General features: G+C 36.1%; 1 protein-coding gene across 2 annotated transcripts in view; it reads left to right on the top strand.

Annotated features, from left to right (window-relative positions):
* LOC135325140 (3',5'-cyclic-AMP phosphodiesterase 4D) overlaps positions 1 to 19,531 on the top strand; it is a 604,546-nt gene that overhangs the window by 149,949 nt on the left and 435,066 nt on the right. For both annotated transcript variants that reach the window (XM_064502789.1, XM_064502790.1), the window contains exon 3: positions 18,671 to 18,906. In XM_064502789.1, coding sequence (XP_064358859.1) covers positions 18,671 to 18,906 — 236 coding nt within the window. The remainder of the gene's footprint in view (positions 1 to 18,670; positions 18,907 to 19,531) is intronic.

The following is a 19,531-nucleotide window of genomic DNA, read 5'->3' on the forward strand; positions in this document are numbered from 1 at the left end:
TGATATTCTGCTTTCTTAGCTGCATACTTACATGCCAGTAGCATAACTGTGTCCCCACAGGATATCTCTATATTATGCAGGAAGAAATGCATTTCTCCTCTTGTTCTATCCCATGCCTTTGGCAAGCCTGAGTAACTAGGCAGGGTTCAGGGACACTAAAGTGGAAGGGAGAGATTCCCCTTTGCTCTTCAGTCTGCCGTGATAAAGTGCTGCCATGCCTGTGCTGCACAAAAGTCAAGAGCTGGTGTATTGTATTTGCTACTTTTTCTTTCTTTCCCTTCCATGTTTTGGTCTCTAACACCTGCAGCATAGCAAGGTAGAGGCTGAGCTTACTGGTGCCTGCAAATGTGTATGCTAGTTCCAGTTCCCTCCATCCAGTCTCGGCTTACAACAATGAATGGGTATGTTTTTGCTGTGACCGCACAATGTTCTGCTGCCATGGTAGAGGTCGATGGCTGGATTTGCCCACCGTACGGAAATCGAGTGGATCACTCACTGTATCACTGTTTCAGTCCTACTTACAAACATCCTGGAAGACCAGCTCATACAGTGCATTCTAATATAAACAACCCTTTTTGATTTTTAGTGTCAAACCCAGTATGTCAGAACTACAAAGCAGTATGCCTTTTGGACCTCTGTATGACAAGTTAAGAAAATGATCAGATACACTTAACACTCTTAGAAAATTAATTTTAATGAGCAGTGTACTATGTTGCTCTCTGCCTCCTTAGGGAATTCTACTTAAAAGAAAAAGTAATCTTTTTTTCTGGTGGAAATTACTACAGCAGGGAGTAGTAGCTGAATCATTGTCTCAAGTCTTACTGAAGTTGCTGTATACAACATTTTGTAGGCAATGAGAGACTACCCCTGCCTTCCTGGGTTTGTTGCATAAACATACAGAAGTGGTAAGTTACTCTGCAGCAGAGCATGTCCTGCATTATAGCACTTCCTTTTTATTATTGTGCAGACACTGTGTTCGTGTGTGTGTGTGTGCACGTGTGTGTGTTTTGGTGTTCAAGGTCCCATAACACTTATGTGTGACATTTTAATTTTATTTTTATCATTAGAAAAAAAATTGTCCAAATTGAACCTTTTCATACAAATGTACCAGTTCTGATGAATATTTCACTGATGAGGATTGTTCTGGGTACAAACTGGATTTCTGATCGAAAGAGGTTCAAGTCCTTTCCTTCTCTGCTCATTTCTTCACAAGAATTGTGAAGAATGAGGCTAGTTTAAAATGCTCTGCCACTTTCCTGTTGGTACCGTTCTGTTTTATGTTTAACTGGAACAAGAACTAGCCAGTAACTTATCTACTTAGATGAAGAGTGAGTCTCTCCCACCCACACCGCAAGTAACTATTTGCAGGGAAAGATCAATTTCAGCAGGAGATGCTGAGAAAGACCTATCCAAGCACAGTCAATACTTTAGTGATGTCCATATGAGAGGATATTAGGTGAGTGAAGGCCTAATGTGAACTTAAGAGAGCTGGGTCTCATTTATGTTCGATGAGGCTGTGCTGTGTCTTGGACTGTTGGGGGGAGTATGTATCTCCGACTTCTTGCTTTTTATGAAAATGTTTCTCTCTGACATAGAACAAGAACATTTTTAAAGTTGAACAGTTTGTCAGGGTGGAAAAACAATTTCCTACTCAACTCTTATGACATATGTTTTTCTTGGAAGAAAGTGCACTAGTGCAATCTTATGTAAAATGTCAATACGATGTCCTTGTTATGGAACTGTTTTTACTGCAAGTTTAGCCTGAGTTATAATTGAATTAACTCAAGCAATAATAATCCCGTGGCAAAGCGTGAACACAGAGATGTGGCAGCCCTACGCTTCTCCCCTCTAAGGTTAAGAGCTTAAATGTTATTAGCACTTGAATTTCCATCCATACACCTGGCAGTTCAGCTGAATTGAGCTTAAATCATTATTCAACTCAGTTCAGAGATTTTTATGTGTAGATGGGAGTGCCAGAATTAAACTGTATTTAAAATGTATATTGATTGCAAAGACAGCAAGTATTTGTAGAGAACATTATAGAAATAAATTCATATTCCTGGGCTTATTCATAGAGACATGTATTTGTATGGATGTTTGGAATTCTACCCACAGTGGAAATGATTTTAAACTTTCACTCCTTCTCCTTTTTTCATTTTTTCTCTTTCTGTCTTCTGTATTTTGAATATTTAGGTATGAAAGTGCCTTTATAATTGTCACAGATGTCTTTAGTAGAATTCCATATGTACTTCTACTGACACAGTAGGTTCTGTAGGCCTTTTTGGTCAGCAGTTAGCATTTGGTTACTAGTCTGCAAGTTTTCCATTTTTTTAATAAATCTTAACTTACTAACACTTACAAAAGAACCCTCCTGAAATTCTGAGTTCATTGTGTTGTATACACTGTTTATGTCTCTTACATATAAACAATCTATATTTTTACAATTATGCACCATATTTGTTCCTCTTTATCACTTAATTGAATATAAACATCTAACTTGATCTGAATTTTCTTACTAGCTAGTGTTTCAGCAAAAAAAAATCCAACCTCTTTTTTCCTGTCAGATTGCTGATGATTCTGTAGGAAATCAATTGCAAATGATTTCCCAGTGTGTCGTTCTACACCAGCAGTGCACAAAGTCTTTCCAAATACAATTGTAAACATTTTATTTCCCTGTTGACCTGAGAATAAGAAATAGAACTCCCTTGCTTTGCTATTTGTCTTTAGAAATTCTTCTGAACCTATAGGTACAAACAAAGATTCTTTGTCAGGGACTCTTTTCATATATTCTTTGACTGAATGCTTCATAGGTACCTGTTTGCCAAAGAATATGCTGAGAAACAAAGGCCACTTCATCATTTGCTGAAGTAATTGATTTAAACTCTTTTAAGATAATAATTCCACTAAATTGGTCTTAAGGTATTTCAAAAGATTCTATGCTTTTCCTAGTGGTATTGATCAATACTGACAAACATGCATAGGAAAAATAGCCGTAAATATACATTCATAAGAAGGACTTTCTAGTGAACTATTTCAACTCAGGAAAGAGATCTTGGTGTTATTGTGGGTATTTCTCTCAAAAAAATCAACTCAGTACTTAGCAGTTGTCAAAGAAGTCAAATGGAATATTAGGAATTATCAGGAAAGGAATAGAGAGCGAAGGAATTACCAGGAATCTGGTTTAAACCAAAAAGATTTTTTTTTTTGACACAGAATATGATTAAATTGTAAGATTTAAAAATTGCAAAATGTGAAAGATATTGATATAGACAGATTCAAAAAAAGGTGGATAAGTTCATGGAATTAACCATGACTTTCTATTGATGTCTATTAAACACAGCAGTCCAAATGCAACCCCTGCCTAAGGAAATCTTAGAGCTGTTGGTTGAAAGAAAGTAGTGGCTATCAAGGACAGTAGCTCTTAATCTTGCCCTAAACTGTTATCAGAGAGGAGAGTTGGCTAGGTGTAGTATTAATATTAACCTGCATGGCCATCCTTCCCTGGGTAGAACAAGACAAAGAAACTGTTGTGGTATCAAATATATCTGATTTACTGTAGCATTTAAACTCGATATTTATTCTGAATTCTGGATAGCGATTTTTTGGTGTGGATTGTTTACTATGGCAGGTGAACAGAACATCCTGATAAAATTGAAGCCATCGCTAGTAAAGAATAAAGATCTCTAAACAGTGCTCACACAGCAGTCTAATCTTTCTGAATGAAAAGGGCATGGCTTCTGTACCTTGGGATATAGCTTCAATGAAAATTTCAGAAGCTGCCTTAATGTACTTATTTGTAGTATAAAATGCAGAAACATCTTTCTCTTATAACTTTTATTGATAAAATGAAGCATGTATAATATACACTTTGAAGCTACAGTCATGCCTCCAAAATTGCACATATTTGGGTTTAGTATTGTCCTGCTTGTTGTGTGATTTAGAAACAACTTGAAATGCAAGAGCTGTGTCTGAGGAAGTAAGATGAAGTGTTTCTCCCTTTTAGGCAATAGAAGGATTGCTTCAAGGCAGCTCTGATCCCTGATCATAAACCTTCTAAAATAAAATTATACCTTTGAAAAGAGCTCTTGAAATTTAAGTTTTGGTCTATACAAAATTATCTCTGAAGTTCTTTTACTTATAGTTTAACATCGTGCAGGAATACTTGTTAACACGCGGTATGGGAAAATGTCTAGTTACATTATTATAGAAGATTTGTTTTGTTTTGTTTTGTTTTATTAGTTTGGCTATCTCTGAATGTATTTTTCTCTAAGTAACTTTGGATATCATCTGCCCATCTAAACTTTGTCATTTTTACAGTCTGCTAAAATTTACAAAAATTTAAAATTTTACAAAAGTAAATTTAATTTGCAAGTTCCTAGTGCAGGGCTTTTTTTTTTTTTTCCTTTTTATCTGTGACATACTTCATGTCTTGTTCCTTATTCAGTGATCTTAGGATGTTTTCATCATCCCAGCACAATAGCAAAGGGGGAAGTAACTGAGCTAGATTATGTCTAGATCAGAATCTATTGTTTCTTCCTATTAGTACAACTGGAGGCCTCTGTTCGATGTAGTAATTCATTCTATTATAGCATTTTTCAGTATTACTTTTCTCTGTAACTTTCTTTTGAGTAATATGAGATTTTATTCCATTGGGTTCCTATCCCTCTGAAATTTATTTTTCATACAAGTTAGGAAGCTTATTATGTTATTAAGCTCCATTCACAGAGGGAGAGGATAAAGAACCATGCTAATCTAGAAACCAGCCTGTGAACAACTTGTTTCACAACACTGGAAAAGATCCTTTGTGGGAAGTGTGATACTGCCTTCTACAGACTTCTGACAGGTAGTGTTATGTGTCATCTGCATACAAAGAGAAGTAGAGAAACTGCTTTGTTCAACCCAAGGAAGTTTTGCTCAGGTAGCTTGCAAAACAGATTCCAGTAAAACTCACTTCTGGAAGAGAATCTGTAGCTTTTCTGCTATGAAATGTTTCTTTTGTCCAGGGAACTTAGTTTCTATGTTTCTATCAGATGCAGTAGATGACTATGGAACTAGCTTCATTTGTCCTTTCTTGCTGGAGTGAAGAGTTATACTATTTATTAATTCTTTCTTCAGCCAGACTTCAATGGAACGTTCTGGTTTCTTGTCCTGGTGTTGGAGAGCTTTTCAAAGATTATTAGTTGTAACAACAGAAGAGTTGGATCAACAGAAAGAGTATCAAATCCTAAGGAAAACTTTGAGGAGTGAGATTTTCTCATATGTGTGAATGACCTGCAAAACTCAGTCATACAATTTTAGCACAGAAACAAAGGTGGAAGCAATTAACAAAGTACACATCTGTAGTCAATGACAAATAAAAAACAAAACTTATTTCACTGAGATTTAAGCTAAAATATTTAACTTTGAATTTATGAGAAGTTAGTAGTACATCTGTGATCACTTGTTCTGTTTGATGAGCAGTCATTTGTTAAATCATAGTAATAATGCTACAGTGTACCTGCCTTCTTTCATAATTGCCACCTTATCTGCCTTTTCTGAGTTTATATCTTTATTGCCAAAAAGAAAAAGAAAAAAAGGAATTATTGATATCAAGTCCCTAATGAACACAAAGTGCTGATAAGTTTTTTCTTTGTGTCCCCTTTGTGTATCTTGATTAGCTACAGTGGGGTAAATTAGTAGAACCTTTTCTCCCTCATATCACCAGCTTGATGTGAAATTCTTCTTTCAATAGAGTCTGTGAAGAGCTGGAGGATGCACAGTTAAGGAATGAATTGGTTGAACGTGCTCATTCATTTCCATTGCTAATTATATTTCTGCAGAAGACTGTATAAAATTCTATAATTCTACTTGTGGGTCATGTGACTCACATATGTGTACTGTAAATGTTACCATTAAAAATTCAGTATTTCCCTCCATTACATACAGGAGCATCTGATATAAAATATGAGATATATATAACATATCCATGGAGAAACCTGTAGGGTCTAGTGTTAATTCTTAGTGATGATTGTTTGACTATTTTGCGTTTATTAGTCTTGAACTGGAAATACCGTCTTACTGGATTCTTGTTTATATATTAGTTCCTGTAAAATGTTATTGGTCAATGGATCTACCAGTTCTTCAATTTTTGTAAGAAATATTCATTCATTTATCTTTTTTGATCAAAAACAAAGATACATAGAGTTAAAGGAAAAGAAACCATAGCAATTATTGGAAAGAAATCAACTTGGCCTGCTTTTTACATATGATAGCAATATAATAGTTGGATGGTTGGAAGAATACAGTCCAGAAAGCTTGATATTAAAAATTGTTTGAGTAAAACTTCTTTATAAGAGAAGGTGTATAAGAAAGGTAAAAGCTTTATCTTATGAAAGGTGGGAAGGAAGACGCAATCCTATGAGATCTTCATCCCAGTAAATTCTAACCAAACCCTTGGAGATGTACTAAAGGTGTTTTTAAATGTTGGGAGAGCAGTATGTGAGCACAATGTAAATAGCTTTTTTACAATTACATATCCATGAAGTTAAGGAAGACTATCTTTGGTCCTGGAGTCTGAAGTTTACAAGAGGATTATCAGATTTTCTTTAATATTAATCTTGTTCAATGGCTAATATCTGCTACCTTCTCAATATTCAGCTGAAAAGGATTTGATTTTGCAAACTTGTGAATACCTAAACTTGAAAAACATCAAAATATATAGTGCAAGTATAGTAAGGCTGAAGCTGGATTTTAAGTTGTGTGTCTGAATACAAGTGACCTTACGAGCTGCTAAATAACTGTTTTCTTGGAGGTGAAAACTAGGAGGTGAAGACTTCTGGAAAAAGGTTTATACTCAGAGCTGTGTCTTGAGTAGCATTCAAAAAGGCAAACTTCTCTTTTGGGAAAAAAATGACAAGGAAGAACTTCTGTCTAGTACTTTGCTATGGCAAAAAGCCATGTCATATACAGTCAAGCTCAATTATCAGGGTTGCCTGAGATTTTTATTGATTTTGTTATGTACTTGTAATGCCACGGCCTTCATTCGGGACATTTTCTGAAACACCATTATCAATGAATATCCTTATTTTCAGATGTTGGACTAGGTCAATTAAAGCACAACTGTCCAGCACTTGTGGTAGTCAAAGTACTTGCTGAATTGCCCAGAGAACAATCTAGCAGCCGAGAGAAGTGTCGATCTTAGTTTTTTGTCAGATTCCTCTTGTACGTCCCTGATTTCTTCCAGAAAGGTGCAACTAATCCTAAAATAAGCATCCGTTTTAAAGCTTTCATTCATCCTGAAAGATCTGACATCTGTGATGCTGCATAACTCTTTTCCTTATCAAAAGGAACTGAGGAAGTATTTGTCTATCTTGGGAAGTCTATTTTTTGCATGTTTTCACCTCAACTTCCTTCCCATGCAGTTGAGGGCAGTCTACCTCAATGCACTTAGCAGGGGAACTCCAGGAAACAGTAAACAAACAGATTAAAAAAAAAAAAAAGATACCAAACAATAGGATCAGTGTGGGTGAACCATTATCTCTTGATTTTTCAACTGCCATTAAGAGGCTAAATCTTGTACAGCCATTTTAGGAACATTTAGATAAGTATGTCAGCAGCTGCCTGATACACATGTTCATAGTTTAGTTTTTGAATAACACAGGCTTTCAGATTATTTCTGAATGAGGTCCTCCTACACAATTGACAGTGCATCATCAATCTGCAGTCAGTGTAGTTCTGCTTTAGTAAAGCCCACAAAACCTAAATCCGTATACCTGCTTTTCTTCATTATATGTGCAACAGAGAATTCAGTACTGTTAGCATTATCTCCTACAGAAACTAATCTGAAATTTGAAGCTGTATATGACACCCCTGTGACTCTGAATGACTTGATTTGTTTTTTTTGTTTTTTTTTCCTCAGTTTTGGCTTTTGGAATGATTTTTTTTTCTTTACTGAGCATCTGTCTAACTGTAGACATCCTGTTAATCCTTTTCAAAAAACTTGTACTGTCAGACAAATAGTGCCCTAAGATATAAAAAAGTGCTGGTAGGAAAAATTATGATTAAAGAAGTGCAGGGCCAGGAAAGCCTGTCTCATGAATCAATGCCTGGGCTGAGGACATTGAAAATGCATGGTCCTGAGGCTGGAGTCCTGGATTTTTTACCTCTGTGAAAGACCTATCCAAGAATAAAGTTCAGGACTAAGCAATCCCCACCTGAACTAGAGCTCAGATCATTGTGCTAAATTAAGGAGCCTAAAACCCTATGAAACTGGGGCTGGAAACCTGAAAGTCCTGTGATAGTTTCACAGGGTATCTGCCTCTCAGACAGTCATGTTCCTATAGCATTTGTTTTTGCCATCAGTTTTATATCAATGCCTTACAAAACCCTATTGCATGTATAACCAAAACCTCAATGATTTATTTGAGAAGATCTATTTTCTGTGAAGTCAGATTCACTGGTTTATTCTTACGTCTTTATATTAATATAATTTATTTCTCTATATTAATAGGATTTATTTCTTTTTGTGATGTTGGTAGGCTATCTGTGCTATTGGAATCCAAGTCATCTAATTTGTTCTCTTAGAATATGCAATATTCTAGTCATTTAGCACTTCCCTTGCTTTCCAAGATTTATTATTGTTAGCTGAGCTAAGGGAGACTCTGCCAACTTTTTTAGTACTTTTCTGTGGAAATCATTTGATCTGATGACTTAAAATTTTCTTCTTAGAAAATTACCTTTACTAATGGCCTAGAAAATACCTCCTCTTCATTTGTTCTGAATAAATAATTTTCTTCTTTCTAAATAGAAAGCAGAAATAAATAGGGGTACTTTTTGCGCCATTCTACCATCTCCATCTAATTAACTATACCATTACTAAGAATTGTATGTTACTACCTTTTAACTTGTGCTGAGATACATAATCACTTTTTAAACTGAAGAATTATTTCAAATTACTGGAAGAAAAATATAGCAATGGATTTATTCTGACAATGTTTTAGAGGTTTTTCCACTAAAAATATTTGCATCATAGACAAAAGAGGGAAAGATTGCCTGATTGTGTAAAGTTCATTTTATTTAGCTGGGAGATTAAGAGTATGACTCATCATTGTTTTCTTTTTTTCATAGTGCAAATAATGAACAGCAATGAATCTAGACACAGTGAAATGTAACATTGAAATGGTGTGTGAATAATACAGGTTCAGTTATTTTTTAATAAAAATTTTAAAAGAATCCAAGAGCAAGAAAATGTTACTGTTTTGATGCAGTTTCCTTGAGTTACGTTTTCAAAGTATTATTATGCTCATTGGAGAAAAAGAAGTGGAAAATATATAGAGGTGAAAAGTAGAGAATTGCCTGAAGGAAGGATGGTGTATTCAGTCTAGGTCTAATATAGCTATGCTAATAAACAATGCTAGTAGATCTCATCAGACTCATAGTTGGACAAGAATTATTATAGCAGTTCTTCAAGTATAGAAGCTAAGGCATAGTGGTGATAAGAAAGTTGCCAGTAAAACGAAGAATGTCTATAGTAAAGCTGAGGAGAGAATCAGATATTAATACTCTCAATCCAGCACCTGTTCTCTGTGACGCTTTACTACTGGCATTTGAAACAGAAAGGTACCCATCCACTGTCTGCTTATATGAACTATTTTGATGCTTTAAGTTATCATAAATACTGCTATGTCAGCTTCTGATAAAACATAAAATAATAAATCCCTCTTCCAAGTAAATGTGTAAAACAAATATTTGGGCAGTTTGCCCAAAATATTTTGGTGCAAATGTACAGAAGTAGGTATAATTATTAGAGATGATTATTTTCTGACTCAAGCCAACCCTTGAGCTGAGTCAAGAGGCTGTTCTGTAGGTGGGTTAGAAACAACCCCATCATTCATTAGCAGAACCGATTTCCCTCATGCGTCAAACCTCCAGAATAAATTTCCAATGTGGCCTCTTGCTCTTTGGCACTTAGTGTGCCTGTGGGCTGCAAATAAACAAACTGAGGTGATCATTTTTACCTACTTTTTTAGCTACTGTCTTGATTAATTCTGCTGTTATGTGGGCATAGGGTATAGTGTGACATGGTAATGCAAGGGCACACACAAGGTTAAGAAGCTGTACCTTTTTTCTCAGTTGGGGAACACAGAACAGTGCTGGCATGTCAAAGTTGTTAGTGGAGTGACAGCAGTGTTTGTTTTTAAGCACTCGGAAGTATCCTTATTTGTTCTTGGAAGAGAGTGGGTAAACGTCAGGATGTCAGTAGTCACTTGATCTATGTGACAAGACTGAGCAGCAGATGGGAAAGGACGGGAGGGTGTGTTGGGGTGGGTTGGTTATGGATGATTCAAGAGCAGGCAATATACAGCCACTTTATTAGAGATGCACACTGTGATACTTCTAAAAGAATGCTTTTCAAATAAAAGCTAGGGTGGATGACAAATAGATAATCTTGTTAAGTCTGTTGAGAAGCCTGCAGAGAAACTGCAACAAAAAGCAGGCCATATTTTCTGTGTTGAGGCTCTCTGCTTTTCAACTTCTCTCAGACTGTGTTTATTTTCTAGCACGCTTGTGATATGTGACTGACTTTTGTTCCTTAGATTACAATCAATTCATGTTGCACAAAAATCCATGCCTGCTAATGAGCAATTACTGATAAGAACTAACAAACATACCTGCTAATTACAAGGCTGGCAAAGGAGCTCGTGAATAGTAACTTAGCCAGCTAATGATTCAGCATACTAGCAGAGGGATTTAAGGAAGAAATGAGATAAGAAGGCACATATTAAAATGACCCAAACTGAAGTCCGCCCTATACCATAAGAGCTGAAATAGGCTGCTTGGTATCTACAAGGATGTCAGGTTCTGGAATTCAATTAATTGTTTGCAGGATGGGTATTAACAGAGAGTCTCTGAAACCTCTAACTTAAAAAAGAAAGTATAAAATGTCCTGTTGACTGATTACACTAACAGACACTTTACAGGAACTCTCTCTTACTTGTGTACACTCTCCCATGTCAACAACAGAACTGTTTATTGGGGTCGTTTTATTCTGATTAGGAATTATGATACTGGACCACGTTATGTAGCCTGTCAGATACCAGCTGTTCCAAAACTTGGTTGTTGTTCTTGGTGGCTTTGTTGTAATAGCAGCATTTGGTGGTGTTATGCTTGCCCAACAATTCCACAATAAAATATGGTTTTAAAATGCTTACAACTGAGGAAAGCCTTAATTGTGACCTTGGATAAAATTATCTGCATCAGTTGTCTTTCTTAGGAAAATTGTTTTCACAATTCTAACCCAAGATGCTTCAATTCTTAAACAGAATGAGGCTATTTTCACTCATTAAACTTTGTTGGGAAACTTTCAAAACAACTTAACACTCTCACAATTTAGACCTTAGACTTGAGGTTTGCCAGAGATGCATCTGTGCCATCCTTGTGAAAATTTGCCCAGGGATCATCAGAGTATAAACTTTGGGAAAAAAAGTCTGATGATTCTGCCCTCAGGGAGCAGACCTGGGCATGCTGCACATCTTGAACATCTTGCATCTGCTTCTCTTTGGAGAAAGGGAGGAACAGGACATGACATGTATTCTTCCTCACCAAGAAGAAACTACATTGTACACATGCTCTGCAACCTTTTGCATGGACGTTTCTGCTGTGTAAAGCTATGATACTCGCTTCAAAACATAAAAGCAACTAGGGATGGGAACATGTTACAGGGTCTGGAAGAGAAGGGACAGTCTGGGAAAGAAGCAGAGGAATGAAGCCAGTGTCAGTGTCACTCCTCATGATGGTAATGAAAGAAAATTAAACATTACATGCACAATTTTTCATAAAAATCACTCAGGTGGAAAGTCAAGCACTCAAAAATTAGGTAATGCCAGAATTACCTTTGCAGGCTTCACTTGTGTCTTTTTGTCCTTTATACTATACTATATATAGTATATACAGTATATATATATAAAATATATATAGTATATATAGTATGATAGACTTTAATGACATGATCACATATTCTCTTAGGCAAGACTTCTGCTTCACTAAGTTTGTAGGCTAAAGCTGCTTGCAGGATCAGTAATGGTAGCTATAGTCTTCGGCGCATTTGTTGCAGAAGGTTAAAGACATTTAGCAAATATGTTGGCAGATTTGAAGAGAAGGAAACAATGGTCTGAAAGTTAAGATAATAGGCTGTTACTCTAGAGATAGCTTCCTTCTACTCCTGGTACTACTATGTAACACTAGATAAATTGCTTAAAGAAAACTTGGTCACTTCCTATTTTCCTTCTTTTCTGAATGTCCACCATGAGCTTGTAGTGTTGCTTGCAGACATGTTTAGCTATACTCCTGCAAATTAAAGTCAGAGAAAATATGCTTGATCATATTAAGAGCAAGCTAATGTGAAGTATTCTGAAACTCTTATTTCCCGAATCAGTCATGCAACACTAGTGACTGTTTTTCAGCTTATCTCATTGTGTCTCTGATTCTTGCCTATAAAAAGGGAATAATGACATCCTTGTATCTTCTGTTGATTTTATGAAGATAAATCAATGCCCGTGAAGCACTTTGCTATTGTGATGATAAGCACCTAAGAAAAAGCTCATGAGGAAAAAAATTGTGTGTTTGAGATAAGACTTGTGTAGTGCGTAGTAAATAAAGCACGTAGTCACAGTTAGTAGTGAGGGGAAATAAAATATCAAATAGCTACTCATTAAGTGAGAAGCATCAGTTTCATGCAATGAATAACACAAACACCTTGTGGAAAAATGGACGTACCGCTTCTGTGGTGAACCACTGTTCTGTAACGTGCATACACAAGGTGATTAAATTCAAGTAGTACAAGCAGCTGCTAATCTGGCATTTTCTATTGTTCAGGTGTACAACTTATCAACCTTATTAATGGTGTTTTGGTAGGTTTTGTTTTGTCTTATATAAACATGCCATATGAGAGCAATTATTCTTTTTCTTTGAGTTTTTGCGTGTCTAAAAGAACATGCAGAAGGACTGACTTGTGCCCTTGTTTTTTTATAGTTTTAAAGTTAAACTTTTGACTGCCATTTAAAATATTTTTACAAAATAATATACTTTTATACTTTTTCCTTAAACAGGAGATATTTATTATTATTTAACCTAAATCTGTTTACAGCATAGTTTAAACCTTATGGGGAAGTACATTCAGGATACTTCTTGTTATCAGAATACTACAATTTTAATTACCATGTAGAGAGATTTTTATTCCTGTTCATATATGATACTTAGTTCTATCCAAAGCTAAGTTGCTCTTACACCTTACTTGTTAAAAGGGTTACAGTGGTGGTAACTGCCAGCAGTCTTAGTGCTGGTCTGTTGTCAAGTGCAGAACTTGCTGGGTATGATAACCATCTTTTAGTCAGTGAAAGAAGCAACTGAAAGTGCTTTATAGAGTAACTATCCACTAACAATACATGAGACCAATCAAGCTAGTAACACTATGCTAAGAGTAAAATTTCTTTGGAACTGGCTAAAACCTAGATGGCAAGGTGGTCACAAAAAGCACCAGGGGCAAGCAGGGGCAGCCAGGGGAGCACCTTCGCTGTGGGCCTGTGAGAAAGCAAGAGATCTTTATTACATAGAGTGATAGCTGCAAAGACAGATTTAGAAATTAAAAGGAAGAAAAGTATTTGTTTTTATTATTGCATTCAGAGGAGCTAGATTATGTATGTTTTTCTTTGTGAATAAAGAGTAATGCAACAAAAATGGTGATTTAATAATAAGCCTATTATTCTCCTAGTAAAGAAATTTTTCAAAATTTGGGCTTCTAGAACACATGGGTCAAAGCACCATGAGACTTGTAAATAAACACAAAACCTACCACCTTACATGAATAAAAAAGCAGAGCCTAACCTTGTTAGGATGTACATTTTGATGTAAATAATTCACCAGTTCAGCTCTTGAGTTGAAATCTTGAACTCTTGGAGCCATAGATAAGGGTTGTTTTCCTGGTGTTTAAAGATATTTCTTTTATGTTCAATAAAATGCGTTAAGCAGTAGTTCAATGAAAACATTTTAAAAGGTATGATCCTAAAGTGAGATCAACTTTCCAGCAGTCAGAAAGGCAACATAAAAAGAATAAAAATACCATATAATATAAGTTCAGGCAAGCAAATAAGAGTTCTCACCTGTTGCTTCTGTGAACTGGTTTGCAGACCGCATCAAGTAGGCCATTCAAACGAACTGAGAGACTTTGCCTACAGTTTAGAAAAGTTGAAACATAATAGGGAATTAATTGCTTGGCTGCGTTTGCAAGTGCATGACTTTTTTTTTCTGGCTAAATAGATTCTGCCATGCTTTATTGCAAAGTTCTTAGGTTTTGTCTCTGCAAGTCATCAATAACTTGCCATTGTGTGGTGACTCTGAGGTGTGTGTTAGAAGCTGTCCCCAGAACTGTGATCTGTGAGTGATGGGCAGTCAAGGGTCATATAAAAATGTTAATGAGTTGTTGTAATTAGTCTTTTATTATAAAATATTTATTTCCTAAATCTGATCCTTGGTTAGTCTCACAGTTCACCATCATCTCTGTCTTTTTTCAAGGGCACACTATTCTTGTGGGTAACTGATATGGAGAGTCTTTAGGTCTTGCTTATTATGAGTTCATCTTTTTCTTGATCAATCATAAAAATAGTTAGAATGGCTGTACAAGAGAACCTTAACTGGCCTGTCCTTACACCCACCATAATGTTTTTATATTTCCTTGAGTTCATGAACCTTCCACAATTTTTCAGTATATCAATATAAATTATTAAATATAAATATGTTATTTAAATTCACCAAATCTTAAGAATTTTGCAATTACTGTATTTCCATATTCATGTTAAAGAAAGAAGGAATACTGAATTCCATTTTTTAATCCTATAAACATCAAATAAATATTCCATATTTTTGCATTTCAATATATATACTGCCCTAATAAGGATATCAGGCAAGCCAATTTCTTTCTTTTTATCATAAAGGTGGTCTTATGACACATTATCATCCACTTTCTTAAAATCTATTTTATATATATGCACATAACCCATCTGTCTGACATTCATGTGTTATTGCAGAGAGTGTTGGTGCTGAAAGGTATGTTGGGTGCTGGTGCTGTGCTGATTTTGATTTCTGTGCTTCTGGAAATGGTATAGAGGCAGTGGGAAGATGGCCATCACCAGCACTGTTGTTTTTCATATATTGCTTGCATTTCTGAAAATTCAGATCTTCTACATCACCTTTAGATTTTCAGTTGTTTGTTGTTTACCTTTATCCATCTTGTAATTAGGACCTCATAAAAGTATCCTTTCTACCGTCATGTAACTACATTCTTTATAATTAAAAGATTCTATTTTTGTTTCTGTCAAACTTACGAGTAGTTTTCTTGTCCTTCATACAGTGTTACCACAGTAAATATTATCTACATTAAGATACATGTCCTGCTCCATCTTTTCCACAAAGCTACACAAATCTTGCTGTTTGGCATCTCTTTCTCATAGTCCTTATAATGAATCAGATTCTGAATCCAAAGACAAATGTCTTTGCCCTCAGCATCTGGCTGGGAACTGCTAATGAGCATATCCACCATGGAGGGTTGATACTGGAGCCCATACTGTGTGATTGTAACATGTTGGCATTGTCAAGCTTGGCAGAAGCAAATGCTCAAGCTGTCCGCAAGTAATCTGGATGATGGCATGGAGTGACATCAAATATGGGAGCAAACTGCCAGCAAATGTGCAGATGACCCTCAGCAAGGGAGAGTACCTGCATGCCAAATGGTGGAGGATTGGGCCAGCAGGAGCCCCATGAAGCTAAGACAGGAGAAGTGCAGGGTTTGGCACCTGGGTGGGTTCACCCAAAGCACTCACACAGGCCAGGGAGTGACTGGCTGGGTCCCAAGCCTGCTGAAAAGGGCTTTGGGGTTTCAATGGACCGCAGGGTGGAGATGAGCCAACAGTGCACTCTCATCCTACATACGGCAAACTGCATGCCAAAGTGACTGTGGCCATCAGGTCAAGGGAGCTGATGGTGGCCCAGGAGAGGACAACCAAAGTGGCTGGGGCCTAGAGCACAAGGCTGATGAGGAGAGCTTGAGGAAGCTGCATGTATTTAGTGTGGTGTGGAGGAGGTGAAAGGCAATGTCATTGCAAAGGAGCCTGCAACTGCTTGAAAGGCAGTTGCAAAGGACGGTAAAGGTAAGCTTTTTTCAGTAGTGGCACGCTGTGCAACACGGGGCAACGGCTAGTGATTATGGCCCAGGAGGATCAGGTTAAGCATCAGAAAGAACTTTTCTGTTAGGAACGTGGTGCAGCACTGGAGCAGGTTACCCAGGGAGGCTGGGGAATCTCTGTCCTTGGAGGTTTTTGAGACTCAGGCAAAGCCATGGCTGATGTGATCTGGTGTTGCTGACAGGAGTGTTTTGAGCAGGGGGTTGGACAGGATGACTTCAAGAGGTCCCTTCCAAACAACATTTCTATGATTCTGTGAGTAAACATAATTCTTATTGCAACTATTATCACAAATAAGGCAAAACCAGTACTGCATTTTTTTTTTTTTTTGCCAAATGAAGTAGAACAAATTCGATCAACATTTCCTAGTTTTGATATATGAGTGTTTGTACTTGAATAGGTGGCCTGTCTTTCCACATATTGAGTTAATTTGCCATTGTCGCTAATTGAAAAATACATTAGGTACCAATCATTTGATTTCTGCAAGACTTGGTCCTAATACTGGGTTGGCATTCTTCCCTTCCCTTACAGTCTCCACATGCTGCAGGCTTCTACCTCTTCATTTTTTCACATAAGTCTAAAAGCAAGTTTCCCAATGGGTTCACTTTCTCAATTCAGCAATCTCATTCTGATTGACCTGCAATTCAAGGATTTTTATGTTTTAAAGACTGCCAAAAAGTCAGCTCTTCGTCAGTAATGAAGTGGATCAAATAACCTCATGTGAAAGATGATTTTTAGGTCTGATATCAATGTTTTCCATTTCTTGAGGGGCTATAATTACTTTCATTTTTATTTTTTAACTTATTCATCTGTCTTGAATATTCACTATGCACACACTTCAAATACAAGCCTGAAGTTATACTACTCCCTGGATGACTATAACACATTAATTCTTATAGCATTTTTATAGTGATTGATTTTGCTGTTGATTTATTTCAGAGTGCATGCATTAATGCACACCGTTTTATACTCCTTGTTTTTTTAAAATACATTACAGCTAGATTAAGAAAAATAGCTATATTATGAATTTAGATTTTCTGATTAAAGATTTAATTAGAAATAGTTTGCTCGCAACAACTGCTTGAGCTCCAAATATAAACTGAGCTTATTAATATTACTCATTGTGAAAGGTATTTCATTAATGACTCTCCCTGTGTGCACAGAATACATTGCCATCAAAGCTTTCCTTGCATGTGTGTCAAGCTTGCTTTATTTTGTATACTGTATATAGCATACCACACCTGTGAACTCTAGTTTGACAGAAACAAATACTCCGTGTTGCGGTCTCAGGTGACGGTACTGGGACTTTGAAGCCACTGATACCTGAACTGGATGGAATAGTACATAGCTATATATGCTATATTCATAGTAATTAGTTTTGGTGTAGAAAATCTTTGGACTTACTCAGAACTTGGGTTTCTTTATGAGAATGTCACCAAGTCTGTAGCTTCAGACAGTGGTGTCTGTACTGGGGAATTTATTAAGAAATGGTATGAAACTTCATATAAGATGAGGAAAAAAAATCCAATTTTTTCTCATTGTTACAAAAGGCTTCCCAGAATATTTGTGATCTCAGAAAACTATTTTTTGAGATTTTTTTCTTAAAATGGTGAGCAGTTTGTTAGAAGTTCCAAAAATTTTTCAGATTTTTTTCTCCCCTTTATATCAATATCATTTGGAAATTTCTTTCATAGATTGACTGTCATTCTTCCTTCACCTGGAGATTTACCAGGGTTTTGGATGTTTAAACTTAAAAAAAAAACATTTTTACTAATGTTTACATTTGAGATTTCATTAGGGCTTGACATTCAGAAGTTTTGATTATTTGCCATTTCAATGGACTGCATTGGTTGTTTTAAGTAGTCATCACTGTTTGCATGAAATTGCTGTGTGCAAGGGAGAAAGGTGAGAGTTGGGACAGTTGGAGAAATCTTTTAAAAATATTTAATAAGAGAATTTAAGGTGAATTTGCTCATGTTTTTAGTCCACAGGTGTATAGTTCCAAATCTTTGACTGCTATTTTTATTTTATTGTTATTGGTATCTGGACTCACTTGGACTCTCAAAATATAGACAACTTCTAGGGAAGCAAGCATATTGTAGGACGGAAATTTGTCTAATATACAGAACTCTTGTCCCCCATCCAGGTATAAGTACATATTTTAGATAGCAGAGTGTCTTAATTTGTTTTTTTTAAAGCCCCAAATCAGCTAAACACTAGAAATGGTTCTCTTTCCATCTACTTGTATTAGGGTCCAACCACATATTTTGCTTTCCCACAAATATGGCTTTTTACTTCAGTTTTTCTTTTTTTTTTTTTTTTGCATTTTCTCAATAATTATAGTAAAGTCTGAATAATATGCCTAAGAAATTAAGCTATGGAAAGGAATAAAAAGTGTTATCAAATTTACATTATGGGTATTCTTTTACGTGAAAGGTGTTTTTTTGCCTTGATCATAGGTTTCAGAAGAAGCACTGCATCACAGCACTGAGGACGAAGACTTGATCCAGGGAATGGAGCCCTATCTTGTGCGGAGATTATCATGCCGTAACATCCAGCTTCCACCTCTGGCTTTCAGGCAATTAGAACAGGCTGACTGGGATAAGAAGAGTGATACTGAGACTAACCCAAGGCCCACAACTCTCCCACTGAGGATTCCTCCTCTGATTGCCATTACGTCTGCAGAGTCCAGCAGGTAAGGCCCAGCAATTTCTTCTTGATTTGACTCCTGTATTTTCAGCGGTAGCAGTTGCAGGACAGCAGATGCAGCTTCCAGGACAGAAGCTTATTTATTTTACAAAGTCCCAAATAAAGCTGTGGAAGTCATTTTGTACAGTTTAGTAATATTGGTTAAAAATAGGAATAAAATATTATATAATATCTAAATTTGGCTGCAGCTCAGTAGTACTGCTTGTGTATTTTTTGGTCATGTCCAAATACAAGCATTGGGAAACATTTTCTCTGGGCATTACTAGTACTTCATATTCAGAATATAAGACTTACAGAGGTTATAGAAATAACTATTTTCTGGAGTATTACGATAAAGACAGGACTTGTTTTACACAGAAAATATTTTGCATAATACAATTTTAAAACAAATTTCAAGGAATTGTGAGGACATTTTGCCTGCTCCTGAATGTCTAGATTATTTATATTCTGCATAGTTGAATGTATTTGGTTGTAGTGATTTTATTGCTGTTATTATAGTTTCCTCATATTACACCTGTGACTTCTTGCATCATTCATGTTTTCTAAAGTAACCTTTCCTGCTCTTAAATGTTTCTGATAACATCATATTTTCTGTTGTTATTTTCCAAAAT

This window comes from Dromaius novaehollandiae, chromosome Z (genome assembly GCF_036370855.1).
Source record: "Dromaius novaehollandiae isolate bDroNov1 chromosome Z, bDroNov1.hap1, whole genome shotgun sequence".
Taxonomy (NCBI): domain Eukaryota; kingdom Metazoa; phylum Chordata; class Aves; order Casuariiformes; family Dromaiidae; genus Dromaius; species Dromaius novaehollandiae.